This window comes from Carcharodon carcharias, chromosome 13 (assembly GCF_017639515.1).
Source record: "Carcharodon carcharias isolate sCarCar2 chromosome 13, sCarCar2.pri, whole genome shotgun sequence".
Classification (NCBI taxonomy): domain Eukaryota; kingdom Metazoa; phylum Chordata; class Chondrichthyes; order Lamniformes; family Lamnidae; genus Carcharodon; species Carcharodon carcharias.
In genome coordinates, this window is record NC_054479.1 from 58,110,884 (window position 1) to 58,126,357 (window position 15,474).

At 44.2% G+C, this 15,474-nt stretch overlaps 1 protein-coding gene across 1 annotated transcript in view; it reads right to left on the bottom strand.

The window, feature by feature from the left end:
* The window catches only part of rab36 (RAB36, member RAS oncogene family), a 92,980-nt gene extending 79,132 nt beyond the window's left edge, over positions 1–13,848 (bottom strand). The window contains exons 1-2 of the mRNA XM_041203603.1: positions 13,740–13,848; positions 13,413–13,516 (exon numbers count right to left, since the gene is read on the bottom strand). Of these exons, the coding sequence (XP_041059537.1) occupies positions 13,413–13,516; positions 13,740–13,794 (159 nt within the window). The 5' untranslated portion in view covers positions 13,795–13,848. The remainder of the gene's footprint in view (positions 1–13,412; positions 13,517–13,739) is intronic.
* Positions 13,849–15,474: the final 1,626 nt, after the last annotated feature.

Consider the following 15,474-nt stretch of genomic DNA (forward strand, 5'->3'; position numbering starts at 1 on the left):
AACATTCCTTGTTGCAGTCCTACTCCGGCCCCCTTCCACAACTCTTTCTCCGGTACGTCGATGATTACTTCGGTGCCGCTTCATGCTCTCGTCGGGACTTGGAAAAATTTATTAATTTTGCTTCCAATCTCCACCCCTCCATCAGTTTCACGTGGTCCATCTCTGACACTTCCCTTCCCTTCCTTGACCTCTCTGTCTCAATCTCTGGTGATAGACTGTCCACCAATATCCATTACAAACCCACCGACTCCCACAGCTATCTCGACTACAGCTCCTCACACCCCGCTTCCTGTAAGGACTCCATCCCATTCTCTCAGTTCCTTCGCCTCCGTCGCATCTGTTCCGATGATGCTACATTCAAAAACAGTTCCTCTGACACGTCCTCCTTCTTCCTTAATCGAGGTTCTCCACCCACGGTCGTTGACAGGGCCCTCAACCGTGTCCGGCCCATCTCCCGCGCATCCGCCCCCATGCCTTCTCCTCCCTCCCAGAAACATGATAGGGTCCCCCTTGTCCTCACTTATCACCCCACCAGCCTCCGCATTCAAAGGATCATCCTCCACCATTTCCGCCAACTCCAGCATGATGCCACCACCAAACACATCTTCCCTTCACCCCCCCTATCGGCATTCTGTAGGGATCGCTCCCTCCGGGATACCCTGGTCCACTCCTCCATCACCCCCTACTCCTCAACCCCCTCCTATGGCACCACCCCATGCCCACGCAAAAGATGCAACACTTGCCCCTTCACTTCCTCTCTCCTCACCGTCCAAGGACCCAAACGCTCCTTTCAAGTGAAGCAGTATTTCACTTGCATTTCCCCCAACTTAGTCTACTGCATTCGTTGCTCCCAATTGGTCTCTCTACATTGGAGAGACCAAACGTAAACTGGGTGACCGCTTTGCAGAACACCTGCGGTCTGTCCGCAAGAATGACCCAAACCTCCCTGTCGCTTGCCATTTTAACACTCCACCCTGCTCTCTTGCCCACATGTCTGTCCTTGGCTTGCTGCATTGTTCCAGTGAAGCCCAACGCAAACTGGAGGAACAACACCTCATCTTCCGACTAGGGACTTTACAGCCTTCTGGACTGAATATTGAATTCAACAACTTTAGGTCGTGAGCTCCCTCCCCCATCCCCACCCCCTTTCTGTTTCCCCCTTCCTTTTTTTTTCCAATAAATTATAAAGATTTCCCTTTTCCCACCTATTTCCATTATATAAAAAAAACCCCCACTAGAGCTATACCTTGAGTGCCCTACCATCCATTCTTAATTAGCACATTCGTTTAGATAATATCACCAACTTTAACACCTATGTGTTCTATTGTACTATTGTCGTTGACATCTTTTGATGATCTGCTTCTATCACTGCTTGTTTGTCCCCACAACCACACCACCCCCCCCCCTCCACCTCTCTCTCTCTCTCTCTATCTCTCCACCCCCCACACACACACCTTAAACTTCAACTCTTTCTTGGACTCGAACTCAAGTTCTGTCGAAGGGTCATGAGGATTCGAAACGTCAACTCTTTTCTTCTCCGCCGATGCTGCCAGACCTGCTCAGTTTTTCCAGGTAATTCTGTTTCTGTTTTGGATTGCCAGCATCCGCAGTTTTTTGTTTTTATCACCATAACCACTTGGCTATTTAGGCCAAGCACAAAGTAACTCTATCGAGTACAGACACATTTCCCTCTGTTTCAGATGAAGTTATATTGTTTCATATTTTGCCATTGGGAGATTTGAACCCTTGATCTTGGGGTTACAAACCCAGTACCATAACCACTTGGCTATTTAGGCCAAGCCTAGCACTTGTAAGTAACTCTTTCGAGTACAAACCCATTTCCATCTGTTTCAGATGAAGTTACATTGCTTTGCCATTGTGAGATTTGAACTCTTGATACTCTTTTGAGTAAACCTGTTTCCATCTGTTTCAGATGAAGTTACATTGTTTCATAGTTTGCCATTGTGAGATTTGAACTCTTGATCTAGGGGTTACAAACCCAGTACCATAACCACTTGGCTATTTAGGCCAAGCTAATATTTTGCAAGTGTAACTCTTTCGAGTACAAACACATTTCCATCTGTTTCAGATGAAGTTACATTGTTTGCCATTGTGAAATTTGAACTCTTGATCTTGGGGTTACAAACCCAGTATCATAACCACTTGGCTATTTAGGCCAAGCCTAGCACTTGTAAGTAGTTGCCTCGCAATCTGCACCATTTCTAGTATGTGGGCGGGTTCAGGTTGTAGGAGCTGTAGTGCTGAGTGCCACTGGGGGTCCTGGCAACAGCAGAATATTTTAATTAGGCAATCTGCAGTTTCCAATAGCAATCTGACCACCTAAATAAATCAAGGTATGCAAGAAGATTGGTAAGGAATGTATGTCAGTGAACTTTACACCTCTTGCAACAATTTTCATCCCATTATCTTCCCATTTACAAGTATAAACAGGCAGTAGTAAGGCAAAAATCATCCCCAAGCTGTCTGAATAAGTGTTCAACAGAAGTGTTCTGTTGAAGAGTCATACGGACTCGAAATGTTAATTGTGTTCCTCTCCACAGATGCTGTCAGATCTGCTGAGTTTTTCCAGGTATTTTTATTTTTGTTTTGGATTTCCAGCATCCACAGTTTTTTGCTTTTGTCTGAATGAGTAACTAACCCATAAGATATTTGTATCCGCCAGGATAGTTTGGTTCTATGGGGATAATTGAATTAGTGGTCCCTGGAGAACAATGAGTATCTTATCTGCAGGTTCCAATCAGACAATATAAATGGATTCTGTTTCATTCTGCTATCAAAACGAAATGAAACACAGGATGTCATAATGATCTATTGGCTATTCATCCTGAAATGGAGTTCACCTATCAATGCAACGCATACATTGCAGAAATGTTCTTGGCTTCTGTGATGATAGAACAGAATAGTTCCTCTCAGTTATAAGTATTCAGTGGTACCATGAATCTGACTACATCTGTCAAGAAGCATGAAATGACTGCATAGGCAGCAGGCATCCCCTTAAAATCACTGATTGTGAGTAGAGGATAAATAACAAAGATCTTGATATCAAAAACAAAAACAGAATTACCTGGAAAAACTCAGCAGGGCTGGCAGCATCGGCGGAGAAGAAAAGAGTTGACGTTTCGAGTCCTCATGACCCTTCGACAGAACTTGAGTTCGAGTCCAAGAAAGAGTTGAAATATAAGCTGGTTTAAGGTGTGTGTGTGGGGGGCGGAGACATAGAGAGAGAGGTGGGGGGGGTGGTGGTGTGGTTGTAGGGACAAACAAGCAGTGATAGAAGCAGATCATCAAAAGATGTCAACGACAATAGTACAACAGAACACATAGGTGTTAAAGTTAAAGTTGGTGATATTATCTAAACAAATGTGCTAATTAAGAATGGATGGTAGGGCACTAAAGGTATAGCTCTAGTGGGGGTTTTTTTTAAATTTTTTTTTAAATAATGGAAATAGGTGGGAAAAGGAAAATCTTTATAATTTATTGGAAAAAAAAGGAAGGGGGAAACAGAAAGGGGGTGGGGATGGGGGAGGGAGCTCACAACCTAAAGTTGTTGAATTCAATATTCAGTCCGGAAGGCTGTAAAGTCCCTAGTCGGAAGATGAGGTGTTCTTGTTATCAAAGTTGCTTTTAAAACTTTGCTGCTGTTTGAGGCCACTTTCTTTAATGTCCTGTATCTTTAGATTTTTTTGCATGTATGCACACCTGTGCAGTACCTTCCAGGCAGCTGCTTGGCCACACCCAGGACCTGGGAGAGAAATCAAGGGCCCTGGTGCTTCTTCTGTTTCTGGGCCCCTTATTCCCTCCCCATTCTTTAATCCACCCTCTCACATCCTTCTGGTGCCCAGAATTGGGAACCATAGTCAAAGTGGAATCCAACTGTTTCATTTGGGTTTAGCTTCTTGGCTTTTGTATTCTCTACCCCTATTTATGGAGCCCATCGAAGGTTCAGGTTTCAGTATGATACACTTTACAACTACGGCTTTGTCGGAAAATTACACACAACTTGGTCATTCATATTATGCAACCAGCTCTGCTTCTTTGAACCTGGCCCAATGCAATATCCAGACAACAACGTCCAGAAGACTTGAACCTCACAAGCACTACAAACACCAATCCCATGTACAAATGAGAATACCTTGCACTAACAGTGACGTATTCTATTGGTGCATGACTCTTGGTTTCACTTCCAAGTTTAAAAATGGCAAAACTTTCTAGTGAATTAGCACCAAACAATTCAACTACAATATTGTGCTATTTCTACCTACAAAAGTGGGCTTTGTTAACAGAAGAATTACACTTCTCACTGAGTGATAAATATTTTCTCATTTTAAGTTGAAACTAACCACACTTACAAATGCTCAGCATGGAGCACATATTGGAGAGCAAAGTACTGCAGATTTTGGAAATCTGAAATATAAACAGAAAATGCTAGAAATGCTTAGCAGATCAGGAAGCATCTGTGGAGACAGAAGCAGTCAGGTCTACAATGTGCACTAGTTTTGAAGGGTCACTGACCTCTGTTTCTTTCTGCATAGATGGCACCAGATATGCTGAGTATTTCCAACAATTTCCCATTTCTATTGGAGCAAAAATAATCCCTTATGGCAAACCTCCAAAAAGCAATCAGAGTGTCTCATTCCCCTTCAGCAAGAAACCCAGCAGCAGCTGCCTGAGATCTGGTTTGGCATATTAAACATGGCTTTCAAAAAAATGTTAAGGTATGAAGAAAATATAAACAAATTGTTGAGCAAAGAAAAATCAATATCAAAGCAATTTTTGAAATAGAGTAATTAATAAAAATGACCATTAAAAAGTACCAAACAGCAGAGCTAACTAATAAAAACTTTTTGCCTTTTTGCTTAAGAACCAGGCGGAATACAGACAAACTAGGCCGGAAGTCCTGGTCAACAGGGAATGGGGAGGAGAGTGGGGCCAAGCTAAGGAGTTGGGTTTAACTTACGCCAAACTTTCATTCACCTCTGGTAGCACTCACTCCGAGCTCGCCTTGGCAGAATTCATATGAAAGTGGGGTCGGAAGTGGGTTTCTTTCAGCTTGGATTTCCCTCCTCTCCCGGCCCAGTGTGCGGATAGGTTTTGGGGAGGGAGGGGCAAGGTGTGTGTGTGTGTGTGTGTATCCACACTGAGCAGCCTCTGTGTGTGTGTCCAGCTTATTCCCAGTCTGTGGGTTCTCACTCATTCTCACATACTAGCACACTCTCTCTCTTACACATGCACTCACTCTTTCTCTCCCTCTTGCAAACTCTCTCTCATACACTCACTCTGACACACTCGCTCGGTCTCTCACACACACTCACTCGCTCTCTCACACACACACTCATTCGCTCTCTCTCTCACACACACTCGCTCGCTCTCTCACACGCACATACTCGCGTTCTCCCTCACACACTCTCGCTCTCTCTCGCGCACACACTCACTCTCTCTCGCGCACACTGTTTCACACACACTCTCTCACTCGCAGTCGTTCTCTCTCTCACTCTTATATACACTCACTCTCACACTCACACTCGCTATCTCTCGCACACTCGCGCTCTCTCTCTCGCAAACACTCGCTCTCTCACGCAAACACTCGCTCTCTCACGCAAACGCTCTCTCTCTCACGCAAACACTCGATCTCTCTCTCACGCAAACACTTGCTCTCTCTCACGCAAACACTTGCTCTCTCTCTCACACACACTTGCTTTCACATGCGCACTCGGTCTCTCTCTCACACACACTGGCTCGCTTTCTCTCACACACACTCGATCTCTGTCTCACACACTCACTCTCTCTCACACTCACTCTCTCTCTCTCACACACACTCACTCGCTCTCTCTCTCACACAAACACTCGCTCTCTCACACAAACACTCGCTCTCTCTCTCTTACACACACTTGCTTTCACATGCGCACTCGCTCTCTCTCTCACACACACTGGCTCGCTCTCTCTCACACTCACTCTCTCTCTCTCTCATACATACTCACTCTCTCACACAAACACTCGCTCTCTCTCACACACACACTCGCTCTCTCACACACACACTCGCTCTCTCTCTCTCTCACACACACACTCGCTCTCTCTCACACACACACTCGCTCTCTCTCTCTCACACAAACACTCGCTCTCTCTCTCACACACACTCGCTCTCTCACACACACACTCGCTCTCTCTCTCTCACACACACACTCGCTCTCTCTCTCACACACAAACTCGCTCTCTCTCACACACACACTCGCTCTCTCTCTCACACACACACTCGCTCTCTCTCTCACACACACACTTGCTCTCTTTCACACACTCACTCTCTCTCTCACACACTCGCTCTCTCTCTCTCACACACTCACTCGCTCTCTCACACACTTGCTTGCTCTCTCTCACACACAATGGCTTACTTTCTCACACATGCACTCTCTCCCTCTCACACACACTCGCTCTCCTCTCACACACACTCGCTCTCCCTCTCACACACACTCGTTCTCCCTCTCACACACACACGGTCTCCCTCTCACACACACTCACTTTCAAATGTGCACTCGCTCTCTCTCACACACACACTTGCTCACTCTCTCACACACTGGCTTGCTTTCTCTCTCACACATCTCTCTCTCTTTCACACACTCGCCCTCTCTCTCCCTCTCACACACTCGCTCTCTCTCGCACACTCGCCCTCTCTCTCTCGCACACTTGCCCTCTCTCTTGCACACTGGTTTTCTCTCTCTCGCACACTCGTTCTCTCTCTCTCACACAGTCGCGTTCTCTCTCTCTCGCACAGTTGCGTTCTCTCTCTCCCGCACAGTCGCATTCTCTCTCTCTCGCACAGTCGCATTCTCTCTCTCTCGCACAGTCGCGTTCTCTCTCGCACCGTTGCATTCTCTCTCCCCCGCACAGTCGCGTTCTCTCTCTCTCGCACAGTTGCGTTCTCTCTCTCTCGCACAGTCGCGTTCTCTCTCTCTCGCACAGTCGCATTCTCTCTCTCTCGCACAGTCGCGTTCTCTCTCTCACACCTGCTCACTCTCTCACACTCTCCCTCCCCAGAGAGGTTTGGAGATTTTATTGCTGAGGAGTTGGAACAGCTGTGAAGGTGGCAAGACGCACTTCATCTCTGTGCTGTTTAACACTCCAGCTGCCCCAGGCCTTGTTGCTGCTGTAGTTACCGCTCTTCTAGGCTTCCCTGGCTTGCTCTGTCATCTTGACTTCTGTAGTTCTTTAGTGGACTGGCAGCTGAGTGGGAGGGCAAGAGCACAGTAAGGGCAGATTAAATCACCTAGAATATACGCTAGCTGTCCAAACAAATAGCCACATGGATTCAGGCTCTCGCTCCAATAACCCCTTATACTACAGAACTTTGTTCTGGAGTGGAGCGCCCCATGGTTCACTTTAGTGTGAGCACATTAAGGTGTGAGGTGGCCACTTGAAAGAGAGATGGTGCTGCCGGTATAGGCAAAAGCTGCAAGTTGAGACCGAGCTGAAGTGATGTAGGAAGCAGATTTAAAGGTCACTTTCAAAAGTAAATTGGATACGTACTTCGAAAGGAAAAAAAAAATGGGGAAGAGGAGAGTGAGACTAAGTGGACAACTTTCTAACCAACAGTCTACTCTTGATCACCAGTGAAGTGGTGGAAGGTGTCATTGACAGTACCATCGGGTGGCGTCTACACAGCAATAACCTGTTCACCGACACTCAATTTGGGTTCCACCAGAGCCGCTCTGTCCTTAGTACAGCCTTGGTCCAAATATGGACAAAGGAGCTGAACTCCAGAGGTGAGGTGAGTGACTGCCCTTGACATCAAGGCAGCATTTGACCAAGTGTGGCGTCAAGGAGCCCTAGCAAAGCTGGAGTCAATGGGAATCTAGAGGAAAACTCTCTGCATAAGATCACAGTCCATCTACTTCACCTTCTACCAATCTGATAATTGCATGATGCAATGATAACAGAATTGTTGACTAATTGTAGCAATCAATCTCAAACAATTAGTCTACAACAGACCCAGGACATGACACAAGGAAAACTCCAGTGGTGGAGATCTTTGGAACAACAGGTCCTGTATCCTTTCACACCTGCTACACTTACCACGTCACGTTTCAAATTATCCACTTACTGTATCCCAAAACGTTACTTTCTGAACAAAACATATCAACTGCATTTAATTGATCCTCTCCTAACTGTCAAAACAACTTTGTATCCTGAAAATGATTGCCTTCTGACACTAACAGAAATGTGGATGGCAAAACTGGCACAAAAATACTGCCAAGACGGACAAAAGGGATAAACAAAATTCCTCTAGAAACAATTTATTACCTGCTGAGGTGAATTGGTCCCTACATGGGTCTCAAAGGTTGAGCTTCAAGTCAGGACCATAAATCACATCATTACCAGTATCACTGCAACATTAATTACCAGCCCTCGATAAGCAGGAATAATATCATAAATCCAGCAATTTTACAATCAACACTAAGTTTATTGGAGGGCCTCAAGATGAGAAGGGACTTTATATTGGCTTTGGAGAGGCTACCAGCAGAACGAATGTCCAGCAGAATCACACAGTGCAGAAGAGGCCCTTCAGCCCAGTTTACTGAGGTTTGGATCTCGTGGTTTATCTCTTTTATTCCACAAATTGCTGGATATTTTATGAATTAATAATTAATGTTTCATTCCAATAGTGCAACCTTTTAGCAATTTCTGGCCCAATGGTAACTAATGATTTCAGCTATTACAAAACTGGAAACGCCTGCATTACCATTGCCATTAAGAAGTTGGGAAGCAGCAAGTACCATGCAGTTCACACCCTTCTATAAATCCAAAAAATACAGATTGTGAAACCTGCTGAATCTGCAATTCTGGTGTCCACTAACATTTTGAATAATGCTAGGTCACTGCGATGGGGCTGCATACTGAGGAGCTGGCCAATGGCACTTCATTCAGCAATTGCATGGATTGCACAGAATTAAAGCCACTCATGGTCACCGCAATCAGCACAAGAATACAGAATAAATACCACGCCCCTCCCTTCTCAACATACAGAGCCCTGCAATGAATTCCAAGGCCCAGGATTTGCAGCCAGCAGTGAAATAACAGTGCTCATCAGTGACCTTGCAGAAAGCTTTGCTGGGAGATCTAGCGATTTCTGTGGTGAGAACTTTACCTCTCTCGCTGTAGCGAGAACTATCCTTCTCTTGCTGTGCCGTGGTATTGCAGTATTCTTTGATGGGGATTCCTGGCATGGAACTAGTGATGTCATCAAGCTGTCCAAGCAGCCAAACATACTAAAGAATTCCCATAGGCATCCAATCAGGAATGAAAAGCACTAAGATCAAATCCCTTTTTAAACATTTTACATAGAGAGAAATAAGGACTGGGTTACATACAGTGGATGAAGGTAGAAGCGAAATATTCAAAAAAAAACTTTCAAAAATATTTTTTAAAAGTTATTTTAAAAGATCTAGTAATTAATCAGAATGGAGACACTTACTGACACTTCACAAATATAAAATTATTTTTTCAGGGCCAGTTCTTTGTTCAGAAATATTTGTTACTCAGAATGCCTTTAAAACCCAGTTACACCTGACTGAGCAAGGTGTAACTCTTTACGGAGTTTCTGTAGTGATGTGAATGCTGAAAAAGGGAAGTTCTCACCAAGTCAACTGATTCCACTGATTGTTGGCTTTGGAAAGGGTACCACAGCATAGTCTGTGGTGCAAAAGTGAGTAACAGACAGCAGCTTCAGGATTTCCACAATAATCTGCCCATGCAAAGTTGCAGTCAGTTGCAGGGGGGTAATGACAGCAAAAGTTGACAGCTTGCCATCAAACTGCTACCCCACTGCAAAGTTTTCTAAAAAAATTTGAAGAACATAAGGAAAATATGTGGGTGAGAAAGGGCCATTGATTTCATCAAGTTTGTCCTTATACTAACTTAATTTAGCCAGACTGGAGCCTTGACTTCTCTGAATATCTTTTGACTGCTGATTCCATCAAAGGAGTTGCAGCAGACTATTAGCATAGCAATTCCCTGCCTCTAACCCTCATGCTTGTGTGCCAAATACCCTGTGAGTAGTTTAATCAGGAATTATCTTAAATAATGCAACTCTTGGTCTCAAAGTTGGGGCCAAAAGTGAGAGTGGGGGTAATCTGCACATGCATCAATATACATATGATACAGCTTGATTTTATTTTGGCAATTCCTCATCTCAAGTAATTCCACTTTCTTTCTTAAGAATAAGAGATTACAGTGGCCTTGGTTTACTCCCTCCCTATTAGTGAAGGGTACAACTCTATGGTTCAGAGTATAAATGGGTGCAGCTCAGCTTGGAATGTTTTTAATACATCCCATGCCAGTGTTGTAGGATTTTGATGCTCACCAAACTTGTGTCAATCAGGTCACCATGTCTGCCACATGATGCAAAATGTATGCAAAATCAATAAAACAAATGCAGAATCTTTTGAATGGTTTAAGGTTTCAAACAATCAGGATTCAAGACTGACACATTTACTGCTAGAGCCAGAACAGCTTGAAAAAGGTTTTGCAACCCAAACATTCCACAAAGCAAGCCTGCTGAGTTCACTTTCAAAGGGTGGTGCCAATCTGTTAACTGGAGTGCTCTGTTTCAATGTCCTCCAGCTTATTTAAAAACAAATTTCTTCAAGAGTAAACTATCTCTATTTTATCAGAATTGCTACATTAGGAGACTTGGGGAAGGAATCAACAAATCTCTATGTATTGGCTTCTGCATCATGACTCATGTGTTGCCTGCCATTTCCGAACACAGGGTCTGGACATTTAATAGTCCTTTGGCTGGCCAACCTCCTATAATCTCTCCTTTTACACCAATAGCTCCCTATTCTTTTCAATCACTCATTTCAATTAAGATGAAGGACTAACACATTTGGATGTTACTGCAGTGACCCAGTTTGCCAAAATTGCACATTTTGGCCCTCATTGGCAGCCATGCAGTGTTGTTCATTGCTCATGCAGCACAAATGCTTTGCAAAACCAACGACCAGCTAAACAAAACCAAGTTTCTCATTCATTCTCTGTGTCACTAGATCCACCAAGAAAATTTTGAGAGCAATCGGACTGCTGTCCTCCCAAAGGCACGAGGGGACACAAGTTCAAGGTGAGGGGCAGGAGGTTTAGGGGGATGTGAGGAAAAACATTTTTACCCAGAGGGTGGTGATGGTCTGGAGTGCGCTGACTGGGAGGGTGGTGGAGGCAGGTTGCCTCACATCCTTTAAAAAGTACCTGGATGAGCACTTGGCACGTCATAACATTCAAGGCTATGGGCCAATGGGGTTAGGTAGGTAGGTCAGGTGTTTCTCACGTGTCGGTGCAGACTCGATGGGCCAAAGGGCCTCATCTGCACTGTGTGATTCTGTGATTCTGCGAAAGGCCAGCTGTGCTTTCACAGTATCTCACAGAGTGGCTCCACAGATCTAAATGTATCATCATTTAGAGGTATCCAGAGAGAGCAGGAACAGAGAAGGTTACAAACCACAGAATATTTTTCTTGTTTCACAAAGCAAATGGCCCTTCAACTTTAAGTCACTAGAAACCTAACAACTGATAAACATAGTCATGGTCTGAACAATACGTGACTCCTGTCTTACAGCAACCTGTTTGCTTCTTCCTTAATCAATTTGGGATGGACGACAAATCATGGTCTAGTGAGTGAAACCTATATCTTACACCCATCGTTTAACAATCTCATTGTGCCTCTAAAAATGAACAGCATCAATTCGCTACATGTCTGTGGCCAATTCATCATATGTGGCAAGTGCTGAGTATATTTTACAACACTGTCTTAGACCAGACAGGAAGGAAGCAAAATATGGCTGAACTAGGTTTAAATCTTGATTGCTGCAGCTAACACTTCATTAATATTTAATGTCTCCCCTTGTAAGCAATAAGAAGAGGCCACTGAATCCATTAAATCCTCGCCATCCGGACTCCAGGTGTGATTATTGTGCACTCCCCTAACACACTGTGAGGAACATCCAAGTTCCTTTCCTTAACTCCCTGAAGTTAAATCAAACAATGCTATTAATAGCCACAACTCTCAATCCTCTTTATGAGCTGATATTGATTCTTCTCCCTTTAAAGATGTTAACTGACCAGCAAACAACAACTCTTGCTGGGAATTTGTACCAAATCAGGGTTATCCATAAAAATGCAAGACATAGGAGCAGGAATAAGCTATTTGGCCCATCGAGTCTGCTCCACCAATCAATAAGATCATGGTGATCTGATTGTGGCCATAACTCCACTTTCTTACCTGCTTAACCCTTGACACCCTCCTAAATCACCTTGACTGAGGCAGGCTCCTCAGGTACCAATTGGGAAAACAAGGGAAATATGTTAAATTGATGCTTGCAACTGGTCCTGTTTGGCAAGCAGGCAATTGTATGAAACTCTTAAAAAACTCTTTCACAGGATGTGGATGTCGCTGGCTGGGCCAGCATTTATTGCCCTTCTGTAATTTCCCTTGAGAAGGTGGTTGTGAGCTGCCTTTTTGAAAAACTGTAGTCCATGTGGGGTAGGCACGCTCACAGTGTTGTTAGGGAGGGAGTTCCAGGATTTTGACCCAGCAACAGTGAAGGAATGGCGATATATTTCCAAGTCAGGATGGTGTGTGACTTGGAGGGGAATTTGCAGGTGATAGTGTTCCCATGCATCTGCTGCCCTTGTCCTTCTAGGTGGTAGAGGTCACAGGTTTGGAAGGTGCAGTTTAAGGAACCCCTTAGTACTAGTCAGTAACAAATTTACTTCCTGATTGATACCTGAACAACAGGAGGTTTCCAGGACCTCTCTGAAACCAACATCTATCAATGAATTTAAAAACTGATTCTATTTAAAAAAAAGACATTTGGAACTCAATGTCTATTTTTCAAAAATTCAAGACAAATCAATGCAAAACAACTTTATATGATTTAAAATTGCTTCATAGCAAAGTGTAACATTTGATGTGGTCAGAAACAAGTGACACTACCTCCCTCTGTAGGCTAATGGTTCTGATAACCGTTTTGGAATGATAGGAATATCAAAGGGGACCTGGGGTTAGGAAGCGGGATCAACCCAGTCCTGACTACTCACTCCAGACTTACTGAGCCTTCAATCGAAATACAGTCAGTTAGTTCCTCCCACCACCCCAAAAAACCGCAACTGCTTCTTTCCCATTCAAGGTGTCGTTGATGGCTGAGGGGTTCTGTGGTTGTTGGCACTACCTAAGTTTGCAGTTGCTCCTAGTGCCACTAGTGTTAACAAAACCCCCAGCTGTCATCATGCAACATTTATATTCCAGCCATAACAGCCAGGATCCTCGACTAGGAACACGTCATCCCCCGCACCAGATAAACTGCAGCATTTGAGAGAGAACATGAAAACTATCAAAGACAAACCATGACCTTGGGAAATCGAGAGATTACTCGGTCCCTGCTGACAGGCGGGGCGTGTAAGGTGCCGTTACTCATCCTTCCCCCTCTCGAGGTGAAATTCTTCCGATTATTTTCTGCATTAAATCAAAGGAGAGACATAAGAGCAAGCGACAAAACGTACACCAGAGCTTCAGCATTCAGTTGCAGTGGAAACTGGACACTGTCAGGGCAGGAGGACACACCAACTCCCACCTCTCAGGAGTGGGGGCTAAGGCAACAACGCCTGTTAACTTTTTACTGATCGGAGGTATTAAGTAAGAATAGTAAGTAAGATTCAAACATCAGCACAAAACTTACCAGCTCTCAGCACCACCGTCTGTTGGCAGTTTCTAAGGCAACGAGCGTCTCTCATTTCCAACACTGACGTCAGGAGAGGAGGGGCTTGTTTCAAGGAACTGGGCTTTTCTTAACCCTTTCAGAATTCTTCACTGGGGTGTTCTCAAACCTCTAGCTTCTCCCAGTTGGACTTTGCAGTACTGAATTGCGGAATCGGGGACAATGCTATTCAAAAGCGATTGCTATCTGAAACTAATCTAGACTTCAGTAAGGCATTAGAATTTGCAACAGCCATGGAGACTCCGTGTGAGAGACTCGGAGGCAATAAAAGATACATAAAATGGTTCAGTCCATTTTGGTAGGGTGGGAAGGACAGGTAACAAACGGCATGAAAACGTTAGACTCCGCAGAAAGGTGGGGAACGCCCACTATATACAGACCATTGAAGAACAATAGTACTATAGTGAAAACCCACGACATTAATGGGAGAAATGCATCCTGGCAGCCTGCAAGCGATCGACAGTTCAGAAATATCGAATGCTTTTTCTGCCACCGCAATGGTCACATAATGCGGCACTGTCAAGATAGGCTGAGTCAGCATTTTAAAGACAAAGGTAGAAATCGTGAAATCTGTCTCGTTGAAGAACCAGAGGAAGCAGAATCTGACATCCAATCATGGTATAACCTAAAAGTGGGTAAACTGAGCCAATCCAGGTAGTTATTAGAGTCAATGAACAATCCATCAAGATGGAGGTCGATACTGGGGCATCAATGCCTGTCATAGGAGAACATATATTTATACATTTGAATAAAGGAAAGTCCATCCTTTAAGTTTAGAAGAATCGGACACTAAATTAAAAAACATATACAGGCAAAGAAATAAGAGTGAAAGGGATATGTCAAGTCCTGGCGCAGTATGGGGATCATTCTGCAAATTTACCCCTTATAGTAGTAGCTGGGGAGGGCCCCAGTTTAATTAGTCACAACTGGCTCAAAAAGATGAAATTGCAATGGGTTGAGATATTTCAAATCAGAATGAGAAACTTATAGGAACTGTTACAAAAGTATGCTTCCATTTTCAGTGATAAGCTAGGAAGGATTCATGGGCTACAAGCCAAAATCCACAAAAACCCTAACGCAACCCCCAGATTTATCAGAGCCAGACCAGTTCCTTATGCTTTACGGGACAAGGTCAACACTAAGACAAACAGGCTGGAAGAGTCGGGTATCTTACAACTGGTGCAATTTTCCAAGTGGGCAGCACCCATGGTACCTGTACTGAAGCCAGACCAAATTGTTTGCTTATGCAATGGCTATAAGTTAACTATAAACAGAGTGGCCAAACTTGATAGACACCTGATATTGATTGATTGATATAGATTGATTAATTACACTCAAAATTGGCAGGGGGCATCACATATTCAAAACTCGACATGAGCCGCACCTACCAGCAGGTAGAGTTGGAAGAAGGCTCTAGGGAATTCGTGACCATCAATACCCATCGAGGATTTTATCAATATACTCGACTACCCTTTGGGGTCCCATTGGCATGTGCTATTTTCTAGCGCACCATGGAAAATCTGCTTCGGGGACTGCTGCCCACCTGGTCGTTTATCTGGATGATGTCTCAGTCACTAGACAAACTGATGAAGAACACTTAGATAATTTGGAGGAGGTGCTGAAACGCTTCTCACAAGCGGGGGTGCGCTTGAAGCAAGAAAAATGTATTTTCCAAGTCAAGGAGGTCGTTTACTTG